This window comes from Phocoena phocoena, chromosome 7 (genome assembly GCF_963924675.1).
Source record: "Phocoena phocoena chromosome 7, mPhoPho1.1, whole genome shotgun sequence".
NCBI lineage: Eukaryota > Metazoa > Chordata > Mammalia > Artiodactyla > Phocoenidae > Phocoena > Phocoena phocoena.
In genome coordinates, this window is record NC_089225.1 from 25,800,433 (window position 1) to 25,816,059 (window position 15,627).

Genomic DNA, 15,627 nt, shown 5'->3' on the forward strand with positions numbered 1-15,627 from the left:
GAAAAGGATCTAGCAAAAGAGACTGAGAGGTGAGGAAAAAAAGAGAGAACAATAAAAGAAAAACTATACTGATGATTCATCTTAGAACTATTTTGTATTACAGGTTATTATTACATCAAGTGAAGTAATAAACAAAACATCGACTTAAAGTTTAACTGGAAAGACTGATACTGCTACTATGAAGAGAAAGCTTTCTCAACTCTGACACTACTGACATTTTGGTAAGAATAACTCCTTGTGAGAAACTAATTTATGTATTGTAGGGTGTTAAGCATTTCCCCTGGCCTCTACTCACTTGATACCAGCAGCACTCCCCAGTTGTGACAATCAAAAATATCTTCAGACATTACCAAATGTCCCCTGGGGTGAAAGATCATCCCCAGTGGAGAACCACTGATTGTAGAACCACTAAGTGCTCTCTGATGTCTGCTTCCTCCATGACTCCAAGCATTTGTCTAGGTCTTTTAATGAATCTCTGTCTCCAAATTTATTGAACACTTCTTTATCTTCCTTTACTTGATCTTTCGGCAGTATTCTAGAAATATAACTCCAAATTCTTTTTCAAAACACTTTCTTCTCTTAGTTTTTGTGACTCTACATTCTAGTTTTCTCCTAATGCGCTGGGCACTCTTTGTCATCATTTTAATCTAGCCTCAGAGCTTCGTTCCAGTCCCCTCTTTACTTCCCCTGGTAATCTAACCTGGCTTCATGGTTTTAGATGTCTCCTCTATTTTTCTATTCTTTAATGTAAATCTCCAGTCCAGAGATTTAAGATAAAGCCTTGAATACATCACTGACTAACTGACATCTCGCTTGGATCTCTTACAGGTATCTGACTTAACATGACTAAAACTGAACCCACAGTTTACCATTTTCAGTATCCATCAAATTATAGAATCCGGAAACTCAGGTGTCAGTCTGCAGTCCTTCCTGTCCTCATTTTTCACATTCATTTTATTTGCAAACATTTTTCCTTAAAATTCTACTCACTACCCCCCATTTCACTGAGACTACAATAGTGCAACATACCACCATTTCTAATTGGGAGCATAGTCCTCCTATGTGGTCTCCTTCTGTTCCAGTCTTTTCTCCCACCAGATCCATTCTCCACATAAAAAGTGAAATAGTTGTCTTAGATATAAATAAGATGGCATTACTTCCTTCTCATCTCTTAGGTCTTAGCTCAAAATCTCCTTTCTTCAAATGTGCCTTTATTGATCATCTTACTCAAAACCTACAACGTTTAAGTTTTTCTCTCTAAGCCCAGTTTTTATTCCCCTCAATACACTTTTCAAAACCGGACATTTTTTTGTATTTATTTATTTATTAGTTTACTTGACTTTGTCTTCATTCCACAGAATATAAACTTCATGAGGACAAGATTCTATTATCTTTATTGTATCCTAAGAACCCAACACCAAACCAAACAAACAGAACTCTTTAAATAAAGCTATGGGTATGATTGAATAAAACTTGACTGGTTCACCTTAAAATGCTATACAATCTGATCAATAAACTTAGTATTATTAATTATATAATCATATGTTTTATATGGTCTTATAAGATTTATGTTCAGTAAATTTTGAATATTGATCACAGCTGTTTCAGAACCATTAACTCTAATCAGTATGTATTACTGAGTGACTGTCTTATGCAGTCAACAACAGTCAAGCCACAAAATGGTAATAGTGTAATATCTGATAGTTTTAGATCTCTTCCAAAGTAATTGTAATAAATGATTTTAGCTGTTGACTGGCTTGAATAAACTCAGATGGTTTTAAAAGTATTCTTGCTAAGGAAGTATAGACAGTTTCAATTTAGAGTTTAATGGTTGTCATAAATTTATAATAATGAAGAAAAAAATTTTTGAAAATAAACTATCAATTTTTACCACTACCCAAACATCCTAAAACAAGACTTTGAAGTTTTTGCTAAAATGTGTGTACACACACACACACACACACACACACACACACACTTATGTATGGGTTCATAGACATACCTATAAATTTATGTTTATGTGTGTGTGTGTGTGTGTGTGTGTGTGTGTGTGTATACGTGTGTATGAGATGTACACACAGACCCATATGTTGGGTATGAGGTTTATAGCTAGGACTCCAATTCAAAATTGAAACCTATTAAAGAAAACAGTTGAATATTTTGTTAAAGCTTTTCAGGAAAAATGGTCTAATCAAATTTTTTGAGAAAAAGTTATGATTATTAATGAATAAAATTATAAGTAAATTTATACTGAACATTCTCTTTTGCATAATGGAGAATATGCCAAAAATGGTATCTCATATTCACTTCTCAAAACCAGGTAGATCAGAGGAACGATTTGTTTTGCTCAGGAATATTCAGCTATTTAATTGTAAAAATCTAATCTGTATATTTAAAGTCATTTTCATTTTTCTAAGCATTGACCTACTTTATAGTGCTTGCCATCATGCATCTAGCATTTCATACTAGAAATGATAAATGGCCAGAAAGTATGTACAATTGTTGTATAACACTATCATATTCTGTTGTAACTACTAAAATTCAAATTCTCATTATGCTTTACATATCAATTGAATTATGCCAGTCTTTTAAGTTTTAAATTAATTAATTTTCTTAAAGGAAAAATCTATCCATTTTGTATAGCTCAGGGGGTTAGAAAATCATAAGTAATTCTACCGATAAATAACTTAGTCTGCATTTGAAATTTAAATTTGCAATCCTAATTACTATTCCAACCATTTTCACAGATTACAGAAGAGAATTCCCTTCCTTATTTCTAAAAAAATATCATGTTAAAAACTATCTTCCTTTAGAATGGACTTCAGTTAACATTTAGCTGTCTGAGCAATATTCTGATTTCTGATATAACATATTTTCTGCTCTTTGCTGAAATGAAAATATTCCAGTGTTTTCAGTATCTGTGAATATGCTTCCAAGATATCCTGCTATCACATGGATAACTCCTTCCATTTGCTTCACTGATAATAGGGTTATAACTAAAGTATCCATAGTTGGATTTGTATATTTTTCTTTCTTTTACCTATTGATTCAGAGATAGAAATCAGTGCACCATATTCAGTGTAGGGAAAAATCTTAAGTTTTGTTTTCTGAGGAGTGGGGAATTCTCAGGTCAGTATCATTTAATAATTGTGCCAAAACTTAGAAGATGAAATAGAGTGCATGTTCATTAAACTAATGGATGACTATCTGGTGACTGTTAAAGGAGCAAATATAATACATTGCAGGGAAATTCATGAGGGTAGAAAATCAATTCTTTATATACAAGATGGATTTCAAAGAAATAAATACAAATTGTCCAGGTAATAAGTGAATAGATATAAACTATGTCACAATTTTTGGGGAAATCATACATATTTACTATCTGGAAGGGACTTTGGAAATTTTCTACTTCAATAAAGTAGTTAGCGTTCAGATGAGTATGTTGAGACTCAGAGATGTAGCAAGTATCTCAAGTTAAAGTCTAAATTGTGTCACATTATAGCTGCATGGCCATAGATAAGTCATTTAATCATTCTAGAATGCACATTGCTCATTAACTTAAGGTGGTGAGAATGGATTTAGTCCATATTTATAATATTGAGATATCAGGATTACAAAAAGGTTTAGGAAGCAAAGTTAAATAATTGCCCTTATCAGTGTAGCCTTAGGTATTTTTATACATATATATAATGCACTGGTTGGAATTTCTACAGAATGCTTAATGGTTTAGAACATGGTGGTAAAATTCATGGCTCAGAGGTTCCAACCTTATAATCATGACATTTAGTTAGCTATGATGGGCTTCTAGAAAATGTACCCTACTGTTACCCACTTTTTTTCCTATTGAATACTGTTAGTCATTGGTAGGTCTAAGAAGAGAGAGAAAAACAAATAGAAAGTCTAGATTACACAATACATCTTATTACTACCATTAAAAGACTAATGATGTTTCAAATCCTATTAGAAAAAGGCTAATCAATAACTTTGCATTGATGATGAAAGACTCTATACCACATTAATAAAATTAAAAATTAAAATATGTAAAAAATATAAATAAAGTATATATTGATCCATTTTTATATATTGATCCATTTATACATAAGAATAAATATTTAGCTATTAAACAAGTTTGGCTCATGGCCCACAATAAACAGTTTGCTAGAGGCTACTGATTGTATTTATCCATCTCCCCAAGGACAAAGCTAAAAAATTATCAAATCATTTTCACTGAAAGTTATATGAAAAATAAAGATATATTTTTAGCAACTATCAAATTCAGGCAAGAGTAATTTGCAATTAATTTTTAATGTGAGAATATGCATTATAGGGAAGAAAATTTTGCCAGTCATCATCAACATCATCACCATCATTATCATATCATTCTGTTAATCTATACAGTATTTATGTGCCAAGAACTATTAATGCTAATATAAATATAGTGTGTGTGTGTGTGTGTGTGTGTGCGCACGTGCATTCCTCACTAAAACCTCATGAAATGGAGAGTACAGAGAAGCTAAGAAGCTAGTAAGCAACAGGAACAAGATTAAAACCCAGTCAGTGTAATTTCACAATATATACTCTATCACTTCATTAATACATGAAACTGTACCATAGGAACAATGTTTTTGCAAAGCAAACTTCTGTTTTAAAGATAAAGAAAGCTAAAGCTAGTCAAGACTGAGTCAGTCTTTTGGTCTGATTGGAAGGAGATGATATGTGAGTGAAGGAGGGCAGAGTGATCCACTGAAGTTCTTGGCTCTGTCCTAGAACTACCCTTAATAGAACTAAAGCTTTGTATAACACTGGGTTTGGGGGAGGAGGAGTTAAAGAAACAACTCTGGTATATATGGATTTTTACTCACAGTTAATTTAATCTAAACTGAATTTAAAAGCTAATAATATAGCTTCTTTTAAAACCAGCTTATTGACACCTACTACTGATAAAAAATAGTGTTCTAGATTTCCATCAAATGATATTCACAGAGTTCAAATATTTACGGTAGATACCTCTGAAAAAGGTAGTGAAGACTTCCAGATAGGTGTCTCTGATTTGTTTCAAATACAAAGCTTTAATTATTTAGTAGGATTAAAGTAAGTTAATCCTACTGTGATAGTATTTGACCCTTTGGTTGTATGGGAATGGGCCAGGCCCCCCCAAAATAAGTCTTTATCTGTTATTTCTCTGCCAATTTGCTTCAAAATATAAAATACATAATAAATTGACATGCCCTAAAACAAAAAAGGATAACCTACAACCACAAGTCTAAACAAATGTTCTAGTTTATTTTTCTCAAAAGGAATAACCATGATAATCAATGTGTCCGTCATACACCAGTAAACAATACTGCTCTATTTTGGATGTTCCCTAAAATATAGTTATTAGGAGTCAGAAGAAATGATTACACTATCGAATTGATCTCTTGCCCTAGAAGAGAACTATATTTCTCATATTGTTAAAAATGAAACAATTTATCCTGTATATTTTTGAGTTTATTTTCTAATGTAAAAACAAAGTGATGGTTCCCAATATGATCTCATGATGAAAAAAACCCTCATGTTCATAATATATTATTAAATACTATAAAATACAGAAAGTTCTAGAAATTTTAGGTATTATTAATTACCATTCTTATGTAACTACAGAAAATATATTAAAAGAAACACATAATATCATGCAATTAAAATGAATTGTACCCAGCTATGAGAATAAAGGAGTAGGGAAATGTTCTAGTTCTATACAGGGAGAATACTGGGAGGAATCACTGAATATATTAATTACCTCTTATAATCAGATACTGTGATTGACAGATTAAAAAAACAGGGAAGTGGAGGAAGGTGTGAGCCTTCAAATATTCAATTTTATTTACTTACAATCAAGCCACTGTTTGCTTGCCTTTTTTCTCTGCCATGTATCCTTTTGTAGAAAATTCCGCCTGGATTAAACTGAGTACTCCAAATAATCATATCTCTCTGATAATATACATCCATCCCTGTTATCCTTGAATTATGTTCAAAATGAGAAATTTGTTGATGATCGCCACTGTAGTTGAATGGATATATAAAACCCAGGATATCAGTGTCATTAGCAATGTAGAGAACTTGATCTTCAGAGCCTGGAGATTATTATAATAAAATACAAAAATAAAATAAAATTCAACTAATGTAAAAGCAACAAATGTACTTTTAAATTAACTTGAATTATTATTCTTAACATAGTTTCTTGCTCAATAAAAATAAACCGGCTTTATACCATCTTTTAGTCTTCATGACATTTCTAAAACACACTTAACTAAACATTTCTAAGAGTTATTAATGGAGGTTTTCTTAGGTCAAAGCTTACCTTATGGCTAGAAATTAGGTATTTGTAGTAGATATCCTTTTTATGAAAAGGAATTTCTATCTGGTAAGTCACAATACCTTATGTTTTAATGCTTTGGATCTGAATATTCAAATACCATGTTATATACTCACTAAGCCTCAGACATTCCTGAGCATTTAGTTTATGCACCTGACTGGTCATTACCTTAGGCTAAGAAATAAAAAGTACAAGATGAAGAGTCTTCTTCCAATATTCATATATGTCAAATGTTCTTTTATTTTTATTTTATAAAATTATCAGTGTTTATTATATTAACATGCCATAATCTCAATATTTTCTAGAATCTTGCTAACTGGAACCATGTAGCCTGAAATTTTGTCACCTACAATACAATACTGATGTAATTTGCATACTGAGACAAGTAAAACCCTAAAGAGAATCCTGAAAATAGTAATTGAAATATTAATGAAACCGTAAAGAAAGACTGAATTGCATATATAATATCTGCAAATTAAAAAAAAAAAAATACACGAGTTGTAGTTCAGCTCTATAGGCTCAATAGCTCTCACTTAGTAAATGGTTACTATGTGATAGGAGATGTATTAAGTCTTTGACAATTTATCTCCTCTTACAACAACCATGGAAAGTAAGGATTAGGCCTCCCATTTTACAGATGAGGAACTGAGGCTCAGAGAGTTTAACTTCCCCGAGGCCACACAATCAGGTGCAATGCTGGGATTCAAATACAAGTCTGTCTAATTCCATAGCCCATTCTTGCTTGATTCACTGTATCATGTTGCTTTCCTCTTGTAATAACTGTCTTATTAACATTGTTAATCATGCCCTGTAGCTAACAATATTTAAATCACAATATTATTTAGTAAAAACATAGAAGCATTAAAGCCATATCTAAGAAGCCCCAAATATATATCTGTAATTTAATTTTTTAAAAATGATATAAGTAGAGGAGGTCTGAACTTGAAGACATAATTTTATTTTAAAACCTTTAAGTTCTTACTCAAAATTCCATCCTCCTTATAATGCTAACATTTAATTTGACTCGTTATTTTTATCCTAGTGGTATAATGTTTCCTCAAGTACACTGAGAGCAGGCCATAAAGAAAGATACTTCATATTCTATCACATTGGCTTTTAAATTTTACCTCCTGATAAATTGTTTCAAACACAAAAGTGATTTTAATAGTAGCCAGGTATTTGACAGCCATGTTTATAAACCTTCCCAGATTATATTAAGAATGATAAATTAAAAAGAGATTTATTTTATATTTTCAGGCATTAAGCCATTGCTAAAATGCAATATGAAACTTTTTTTCCCATAAAATGTTTACAGCAAATTATAATAACATTTAAAGTAATGGTTATATATCCTTACCTTTTGCTACGCAGGTGTTATTTCTTTCTTGAAAATTCTGGTCGCACACACATTTATAGGATCCTTCCATATTTACACATTGGTGGGAACACGTGCCAAACACCAAACATTCATTAAGGTCTAGAAAAGAAGAGCTCAAAATAGCACCATCATAACCCCAATTAGTACTGTCATTCTTTCCACTTTTCCAAAAAAGACATGTATTTTGTGTCCTTCAACTTATTATTCCTATTTCTTTCATTTTCTTTTCAAACTGTTACAATCTGTGACTTGCTATGTAATATTTTCCGGCCATAACAATTTTTTCACAAGTTTCACTATAATGACTCATCAATTGTTTGTGCATTGCTTGTTAATCCACCTAACACGTTGAAATATCCATTTCAAACTTCCCTAGTATTTTCATTCACTCAAATAAAGGTTGAGTTTTCTGATTACCTGCCACCATACCTTTGCACATATCATATGATATTCCTGTGTCCTGTAATGCCCTTGCTTTTTACATAGAAAATTTCTACTCATCTCTCAAGATTCACCTGAAGTGAAGCATTCCCTGGTCTTCACCAATATACAGTAATGATTATCTATCTCCTAGATTCTCCACTTTTTGCTCTCTTGGAATCTCTATCTTATGCCACACATATGAAATATAGTTCATATGGTATTTCATGTATGTGGTCACATATTCATATCCTCTACTTGACTGTCAGTCCCTTGGGATCATAAATTAGTATTTATTCATTTTTTTATTGTCAACATTTTGCACAATTCCTGGCAAAGAATGAAGATATGGATACACCTCTAACACACTCCTGGCTTCATGTATACAAAGTGACTATGTAACAAGAAGGGCCAAGTGAACAAACAACAACAAAATCTTGAATGCCTACATAAAAATAAATATATATAAATCATAAGTAATAAATAAATCTTAGGCAATATTCTATGGCTTAGCACATGCCTCAAATTTTAAAGTTTTAAGCAGGGCCAGGATTGAGGTCAGGTGATTCTGGTGAATTATCTACTTTCTTTTTCTTTACCTCCTCTACTTCTGCTTTCAATTCCTCTGTCCCCTTTATCACTTATAGTTGCCCTAATTACATAATAAATTTGTGAGATAAATCCTCCTTTTGAATTAGAGGAATTTAAGGATAAGCACAGCAATAGTAATTTTCTCTTGTTTAGCACTCAGCAGTTTTCCAAAGCCTCAGTGGTAGAGATGAGGACTTTCCCAGTAACATTTGTAAGTGACAGTGCCAAGGCTTAAACTCAGGCTTCTTGATTCTATTGTCTCTACTATGATACTTTGCCCAAAGTGAACTTACGTACTCTCAGGAGTGCAATTCTGCATTTAATTGAAGTGTAGGCTAAAGAGACAAAACTGAATTTACTTGTTAACAAATGCTATACCAGGGATAAGTAAAATACATGGTATCAGCTCTCAGCCATCAAAAAAGTATTTCCCGAAAGAAGAAATAATCTAGTCGAGAAATAATTCGCTTTTTTATTAAAATAGAGAAACTTAAGTTGTCAGTTTTCAGTGTCCCACGTTAATGAAGAAATAAAATGGCATGAATAATCTAAACAAGTATATAACTCAAGATGTTCATATATATGATGTGATTACAATTATTTCCCCTTTGGATGAGTATAATTAATTTCAATAATTCCATTTTGATTGACACAAAGTAAAAATCTCTTTTATTTACCCAAGAATAACACAAGGAGACAATCAAGAAGAGAGCTTGTAGGTGAAAGCATTTTACGAGTTGAATTTGCCCTGGATAAGCCAGACTTGGATAATTTAGGTTTGGCTCTAACCACAATAATATCAATATTAATGGAGAAACTGGCAGAAAGTGCATATAGGTCTTTATTTCATGGCTCTGTAGTTAAAGACGTGTAAATTATATTTACATATAACTTACTATGAGATTCTGGCTCCCTTACATGCTCAGTTTTTAAATGATCACAAGTAAGCTGACAGAGATTTATTTAAATCCTGTCTTTGAATTTTAGGAGACACTCTTGATAATATAAAGCACTGTTTAAGACGTGGTGTTAGGACAAAAGCCCACAATTCTCTAAAAGTGAATTACCTATCGCAGTATTGCAAATGCCACAACTCAAGAGAAGTGTGGGATCATAAACAAATTCTTTCGCGAAGGCCTCTAATTCTTCAATAGTTTCTGAACCAGCAATTTCGTTATTTGCATTTCAAAACACAATTGTAACAATACAATAGAAATTCCTGCAGGTCTGAATCTGCTATAGGAAAGGCTTTGTAAGCCTCAGCAACGGTTAGCTTAGCAGTGCAGTTTCTTGACCCCAGGGACTTTTACTCTCAAAAGTAAAACGGTATCCCATAGATATGCACCATTCTGATGAAAATCAGTCCCCTGTCATCTCACAGTTTAGCAGCTTTGGGAGTCTTTTCTAACCTAAAGATTTAAGAGCAAGCTGTTGAGGAAATGTACTATACCTTCACACTGTCTGTTTTTCATGTTTCTCTGAAATCCAGGCTTACAGCGACAGAAAACAGATGTTTTTATTTGATTACAATATGCATCATCTCCACATGGATTCACATTATCTTCACAGGTATATTCAGCGGGAGCTAGGATTTAAAAATATGATCAAAACTGATATAATTCTAATTCCTGAGTGGGAATTTACTATTTTTCTTAATTTGAAATTACATTTATTATTCCATAGATAACTCTTTTTAAATTTATAAGGTTATGGTCTTCTCCCCATATAAGCCCTCATTTCTTATAAAGGTATAGAAGCAGATAAAAACCAAAATCAATTACATTAGGGATAGTTTAGACCAAGCTGCCAACAGCTGATATTTACAGCTGTGATTGAGCTATACTACTTTCCAAAAGGAATTCGAGAATCAATGGCTCTAATGACAGTCTACCTTTAGCATGATACAATGTACAAAAGTCACATTCTTCTCTAAGAACCAAAACATTCCCTAGAAGCTACCTAGAGATGTAGGCATCTCTTGCTAACTTAAACTTAGTATTCAGGAACTCAGTCAAGGGTACTACCATGTTACTCAAGCAAGAGGTTAAATTATCAGTTCCTAAACACATACAGGGAGCAGCATTTGAGTTTGTAATATGCTCCAATGGACATGGACTGCAATACAAGTTAGGACAGACTATGTGTTATTTGTAGTTTCCAGCATGGTAGTTGCAACTTCATTGCTTTATCTCCAATTCAGGAAAATATTTTAGAGTGCAAATAAAAGAGAGGGACATTATTATAGGGGTAACATTGAATTAGCTCTATTTGACTTAAATCTAATTACATGAGAAATATGAAAACCTTAATTATCAGAAATATAATGTTAATTCCCACTGATTCTTGACTATTTTGTAATTAATTAAAATACACCAGTGGAATTATATACACCACGATTGAGATATACATGGCCATATCCTGGTGGATACTGCTTCAACATCCAGTGAGGAACAACTTATGTATAAATGAGAACAAAATAAAAGACTCAAGAATTGGAACTATTTTGTGACTTTTACAAGCAATATGAATTTAAGGTCATAAGTTTAATTAGTTTTCCCAATATGGAAAAATCAGATATCAAACATTAAACACAAAATTATTCACAATCAAGGTCTCATAACTTAAGTATCATAGCACTCTAACTGAATAAAATAATGATGTCGTCTTTGAGAATGACTCAGCAATGGATTAAGATTTTAAAACATTAAACAAATTATTAAGACCTTTACCATCATTCAAATGAATATCACTGTTTGTAAAATTCAGAAACTATTAAATTTATATTTTATAAATAAAATATTAAGGAATATAGATTTCTTTGCTGATATCAAGGTCTGTATTTGGATAAAGTTTCAGCTTTAACAAATATACTCATTGTAAAATCAACCTTTCCTACCTCATACTTTAAATTAATTAAAATGATATTCTAAGGTTACTTTGGCAAAGGCCTAAAGACAAGTATTACTTAAGCACATTTGGAAGAGCAGTCTTTTCTCACAGCAGTAAAGAAAATTTTAGTCATGTTGAAGCAGAAATTGAACTTGTGTGTTGCTGCATTTTAACAGGAAACAAACTCACTTATTCTGCAGGCTTGTTCGTCTGAACCATCTCCACAGTCATCAAGCTGATCGCACTGGAGGTCCATAGGGATACATTTTTTATTACTGCAAGCAAACTCATCTTTTTTACAAGGTCTTGCTTTATATGTAAGCTTACCTATAGAGTTATTTAAAAAATGATCAGCACTTCACAGAATCAAAACAAATTTACTGAGTCTATAACAGCTTCAAATTTTGCTAAACACTATGAAAAACATAGATCCATAATCCTTTATTTGAAGTTCTTGGGGCTAAATGAAAAAAACATTCTGAAATTTTTGATTCTTAGAAAAATAACACTGTATTTACCTTATAATAAATAACACTATATTTCCACAGGAAAATTTTTGAATATTCACCCTAAGTGAGATTTTTTTTTAAAAAGTAATATAAACTACCTCAGACCAGTTCAAGTCAGGGTCTGTCACCAAATGGTTTTGCTGCATATTTTAGTAAAGCTTTTGGTTTTTTGAGTTTTAATTTCTGAATTGTGAAAAAGGGACTGTGTACGCATACATACAATCTATATAAACACTTTTCCCCCAAGAAGTTGTTTAACAGAATATTTTAAACCACTATATTGTTTCTCTCATGCAGTACTTTCTAGAAAAAAGTACCTATAACCAATGGAGAGTTACAGACCTGGAGGGAGCGGATAAAGTTGCACAGCTCTACTATGCAAATCAAATGTTAGTGGATTATCTTCATACCCTGTATGAAGAATATTGAAAATATATTTTTTTAATTTTTTAAGCCCTAAAATCATTATATTATCTGTAGCTACCACTGAATCAATTATTTCACATTAAAAAGATTTACCACCACAGGGATCTTCATCTGAGTTGTCCCCACAGTCATCAACCCCATTGCACATTTGCTCAGGCTGCAGGCATATTCTGTTATTTCTGCATCTGTGCGGTCTTGTGGGTGGGCAAAGAAATTTTTCTGAAAAAAAAGAAAAACAAAGCAGCTCCTTTGGGTATACTGACTTATGAAGAACCATCCTTCTTTTGTCTTCCTTTTACTTTCTTCCTTTTCAAATCCATAATCTATCTTTTCTGAATATCTTTTGTTGTGGGAAGTGCTTACATGTAGATACTAGAAAAATGTGTGACAATAGAAGGTATGATCCTAGTTATTTATATTAACAACAGAAAAGAGTGCACCGCTGAAATGTTGAATGAAGTAAGAAAAAAAGCCAAACGTCATGGCTTTATTTCCAAATGCTTTATCTTAGCTGACTTCCCTTAGTGTACCAAATTAATTTATGCCTATGGTTTATACAATATGGCAGGACACAGCTATCTGAAAGAGCAATTTCACACAGAATAGAGCTTGAGCAAGCATATGTTATGGATCCAAAATTGAAAATAGGTCATTCAGCAAAAAAAAAAAAAAAAAATTCCCAACAACACTATAACTGTGTTTCTTACTCTCTGTCTCCATAAACAAATGGGCCGATATGTATTTAAGGCAAATAAGGTGATCTTACTTATTCATTTTTAATGTGTGTGTGTGTGTGTGTATGAGACTTAAATAAACAATTAAAGCCAGGGAATTTTACACTTGTACTTTCCATCACTATCGAATCTGAAGACTTCTACCCCTAAAGTAGGAAACATCTCTAATGTCTTCCCAATCTCATATGTGGAATACTGCACGGTTCTATCATTGGTCCCCTGATGTTCTCACTCTTGAATTCTCTGCTTAGATGTTCTCACTCATTCTCATGGATTTACTTGACACTATATTCTGAAGACTTTCAGTTTGCTATCTAATTCTAGCATCTCATAGTTAATTATAGGACGTTCCCTTGGGAATTTAAAATTCAACAAGTTCAAAGCTCAATTCTTCATCATCTTCCCTTGACCTCCTTCTCCTCAAACAAGCTCTGTCTTATTTCCATAGTTCAGTTTGTGGCACATAATAGCCACAAGTTTGGGATTATTCTAAATGCATCCTCTCACTATGCTTCAACACTTATTAGTCAACAAGTGCAGTTGGTATTGTCCCAAATTTGCCTTCTTATCTCCACGCATACCAGTTACAACTCCAACAGCTCAGCTATTTATTATTTCTTACAGAGTTGACTGTCGTAGAATCCTTAATGTCTGTTTCATTGCCCAACCGAAAATCCTCCCAAAGCCACCAGAACAGCAATCTGATAATTTCTTCCATAGCTATTCATCACTTCCAGAATAAAATTTAAGATACTTTACATGGCATAATAGACTTATCATTATCTTGTCCATGCCACTCCTACAGACTCATCCCTTGTCACTCTTTATTAGCTCCTTAAATATGCCATATTCCTTCTTGCCACCTTCCTTGTTTTAATTAAAATCTGTTTTTCACTCTAACCAGAGTTCCTCCTCTTTAGGTTTTTTAGGAATGTCTCTTAAATTGCTCAAACCTCATGTTATCTCATATTTGAAGACATCATAATTTCCTACTATGGCTTCCAGAACTGTGCTACTATATATTCATATTCTATTTTTTAAAATAAACTAAAAACAAAAACTGTTATTTTGAGGGCCAGGCATTTGGTTGTATTTTTTTCTTATCTCTATTTTCTCATTAACCTTATAAACATCATCCCCTCCCCAATTCACTGAAGACTGTAGCACCATCCCTCACAGCTATTTCTCTCCATCTAAATTATTCCAGCATCCTAGGTGACATCAACATCCATATGAGCAAACTAGCCAATAACTGCACCTCTTAACTTCCTGATTTTCTCATACCCAATGTCCTTTTACTCTAATCCACCTAGGCCACCCATTCTTCTAGAAGGCTGTGGACATGGGTGGATTTCAACAAATTTATCTTCTTAATTCAGCCAATGACAGTTCCTGCTGCCTGCAGATAAGAAACACTGACACAGCCGGATTTGTTATTTCCTCCAATTGCTTCATTTACAAAGCCACTAATTTTAAAAGTCTGAACAAATTCTGACAACAATCTCCAATTAGCCAACTTTTTAATTCAACCAGTCTCATTAAAGATACTTTTTCAGTCTTACCTGAAACTTTAGCCCATTGATACGTCTAACTCTTCCTTATTTACCATTGCCTTTTTTCTCTTTACTTCCCTTTCTGTTGACATTAGATTCCACATTCCATTTTTAATTTACTTATTTGATAATTATTGATAACCTTTATATGTTGGACATTTTTCTAAGTACTTTTAGAAAATCACTTGTGTCCAAATAATCTGGATTCTCTGGCTCTTTTGCTTTTTTCATCTTAATTATCAGAATCCCAAACTTAGATGAATGAAACCATCTGCTATCCCAATGTCTGCATCTGGGAAGCCCAGGAATGTTGCAGATGACCATACTGCTAGACCAACTGATATCACAAATATGAATATTTATCAATGCCAGGTAGGCCCTGAACACTACTTGGAAATCATTCATTTATATCTATATATTTATATCTATCTATATATAATGTCACTCTTACCCTTTGCAGTAATGATTCAAATCTGCATTCCTTTTGAATCTCCCTACCACACCAACCTTTCACATTCTATATATGAACATGCTTCCTTACTATACATAAAAAAAATGGAGATTAAAAGATTAAAAAAATGTCATTATATCATTAAATATGTGTACATTCACCTGCATCTGCATATAGTCTATCAACTCATTTCAAAGGGTCACCCTTATCTAAAACTGATTTTTTCACTTGCTCTGAAGCTTAATTTCCCCCGCTTCTTCAGGAACTATCCCATCTTTCTTGAAATATTTTATTACCTTCGTATTTCTCTTGTTATACTTC

General features: G+C 32.6%; 1 protein-coding gene across 1 annotated transcript in view; it reads right to left on the reverse strand.

Moving 5' to 3' along the window:
- Positions 1 to 15,627, reverse strand: part of LRP1B (LDL receptor related protein 1B) — a 1,473,103-nt gene that overhangs the window by 125,596 nt on the left and 1,331,880 nt on the right. Inside the window, exons 73-77 of the mRNA XM_065880137.1 lie at positions 12,662 to 12,787; positions 11,823 to 11,960; positions 10,195 to 10,329; positions 7,713 to 7,832; positions 5,872 to 6,113 (exon numbers count right to left, since the gene is read on the reverse strand). Of these exons, the coding sequence (XP_065736209.1) occupies positions 5,872 to 6,113; positions 7,713 to 7,832; positions 10,195 to 10,329; positions 11,823 to 11,960; positions 12,662 to 12,787 (761 nt within the window). The remainder of the gene's footprint in view (positions 1 to 5,871; positions 6,114 to 7,712; positions 7,833 to 10,194; positions 10,330 to 11,822; positions 11,961 to 12,661; positions 12,788 to 15,627) is intronic.